The 2,554-nt window shown below is 33.5% G+C and overlaps 1 protein-coding gene across 2 annotated transcripts in view; it reads right to left on the minus strand.

The window, feature by feature from the left end:
• Positions 1-2,554, minus strand: part of PLSCR5 (phospholipid scramblase family member 5) — a 36,439-nt gene that overhangs the window by 10,878 nt on the left and 23,007 nt on the right. For both annotated transcript variants that reach the window (XM_003789465.2, XM_012804941.1), the window contains exon 6: positions 95-256. In XM_003789465.2, coding sequence (XP_003789513.1) covers positions 95-256 — 162 coding nt within the window. The remainder of the gene's footprint in view (positions 1-94; positions 257-2,554) is intronic.

Consider the following 2,554-nt stretch of genomic DNA (forward strand, 5'->3'; position numbering starts at 1 on the left):
AGAGAAAAATAAGTCCCCATAGAAGACCAAGAGAAAAATAAGTCCCCATAGAAGACCAAGAGAAAAATAAGTCCCCAAAGATGACTGTACTTACCAGGAGAAAACAAGCACCGATCATTGCTGCTTTGACTGTCACATCCAGATCAGCCGGCACGTGAATTCCAAAGTTGTCAGCATTTGTGAAGACGTCATTTACAAAGCCTGACCAGTACTTTGAAATCTTCCCAATTGTAAGCTTTTCATTAATAGTTTTTATCTTCAAAAGAAAATAAGAAGTAGTAAGTTTGAAAGTGAAAAAACATGGTTTTACACCTCCGAGGGTATTTTCTTCATGAGAACTTTCCATTATTTTATTCCTCATCTCCAGATGACAATTCTGTGCTAGTTCTTCCTTCATGGAAGTGTAGGTTTAACATTCCAGGTCACTTCTCAGAAATTTTACTTTTCTAATAGTTTTCTAATCGAATCATAATTCTTTTCTCTTTTTGTGTCTAAATGGAGACGATAACAATAAATAATTAAGGACAGGCTACCACAAGGTGGCAGCAGGTACATAGTTCAATTATATGGTTTAACCGAGAAAGTAATTTCTTTACCTGAGGTTTAGCTTTCAAACCTGAATTCCCCATTAAAAAAAAAAAAGAGAGAGAGAGAGAGGGAGAGAGAAGTATGTCTGAACAAAATTTACAAGCAATTACATTAATTTCTAGATACAATTTGTAAACTTTCAATCTTTTATTGCTACCTATAATGTTATTGAGACATTTAAATATTATCAGTAATTATTAAATCACATTTTTATATTATACTTAGATATTTGTTAGGTCATTCCTTCTATCTAACCCTAAATCCTATTTTTACATCAAAAACCTCTCTGGTTTCATGTTTCACACAGGAAGTTCACACCAATTTGAACTTCTGTCAGTCTTTCTCTGCTAGGAGGAGTCTATAGTTCAACTATTCATCTGCATATTTGTTCCCCATCCTGATGCTTAAAAGTGATTCAGTATAAACTTTCACTTTCCATATGGTAGAAAGAGATAGAAAATAGAGAAATTTACTTAGGACATCTCTATACCCTGAATCCTAAAACTCTTACATTTTAATTTGCCTCCTAATACTCCGAAGAAAGCTATGCCAAATTGTTCTGGAATGGGATGAAGTTGGGATAGCTCACTTTGTAAAATTTACATTGTATTTCTAGAAGAATGATATTTCCTGAAGTCCTGAAAACTGATGTCCTAGGTAAGATATATATGAATGAATAAATGAATGAATGAAATAAATACACACTTTAAATTAGGCCATCTCCCCTGCCTAAGATGTTATCTAAGAGAATCTGTTAAGATAGTTTCTATTTTGAGTTCTTTGAGGCTTGTCCACACTTCCTTCCAAAAAGGTTGTACTAGTTTGCGGTCCCACCAGTAGTGTAAAAGTGTTCCCCTCTGTCTTCTCTTACAGCCAGCATCTGTAGCTTTGAGATTATGTAATGTGGGCCATTCTCACTGGGGTTAGGATTGATCCTGCAATCTCATTAGTGGGCTCCTTTTATCATAAGGAGATTTGCCCTAGACTGTTTATCAGAGCTCCATTTACAATTGCCAAACTGTGGAAACAATCTACACGCCCACCAATCCAAGAATGGATTAACAAGCTGTGGTATATGTATGTATACTGTGGAATCCTATTCAGCCACTAGAAAAGATGGAGACTTTACATCTTTTGTATTAACCCGGGTGGAGGTGGAACACATTCTTAGTAAAGCATCACAAGAATGAAGAAGCAAGACTCCAATGTACTCAGTTATAATATGAGGACAAGTGATCACCTGCTGGGGGTGGGGGAGGGAAGAGCTGAGAGAGGATGGGGGGTCATGGTGGGTGACACACTTCTCAGAGGACACAATTGTCAGAGGGACTTTACTTAACAAATGCAATCAGTGTAACCTGGTTCTCTGCATGCTCAATGAATCCTCAACAATAAAATACATTAAATAAATAATAACAACAATCACAACGACAAAAAGATAGTTTCTATTACTACAAATTGAATTTGCAACTACTTATTGCTCTTTAGCATTCAATTTACACAACATGAGAGTGTATCATTTTATAAAATAAATTTTACAAGTCTTAGAAACATAGTTTTTTTAATTAGTGATGTTTAATGGAGTGTGGTTCTAAAATTAAATTTGAACTTGGATATGTGACCATCTGGGCTATAGGAAAGAAGTTAGAGAGTATTCTAAATTATACACCAAGTATGCTATAATTTCACATAAATAAAACACACCAAAAGTTGAATGCATTGCTATTTTTCAAAATCAGAAAATATTATTTAAAAAGAAAAAACAATATGCTTTAATGCATTAAAAGCTTAATGTTGAAACAATTGGATACTCTTAAAATAACAAGACATTTACTGTTTTAAATAGGGAAATATAATAGATTTACCCACAAAATACATAAAATTGTATTTAGCTAAATTTACTTTCAGGAAAAGTTTTATTTGATAACCATCATTATATTCAATTTTTTTTCTTTTTTTTTTTTTT

The sequence above is a fragment of the Otolemur garnettii genome, unplaced genomic scaffold (assembly GCF_000181295.1).
Source record: "Otolemur garnettii isolate 467f Iridium unplaced genomic scaffold, OtoGar3 scaffold00032, whole genome shotgun sequence".
NCBI classification, from domain to species: Eukaryota; Metazoa; Chordata; class Mammalia; order Primates; family Galagidae; genus Otolemur; species Otolemur garnettii.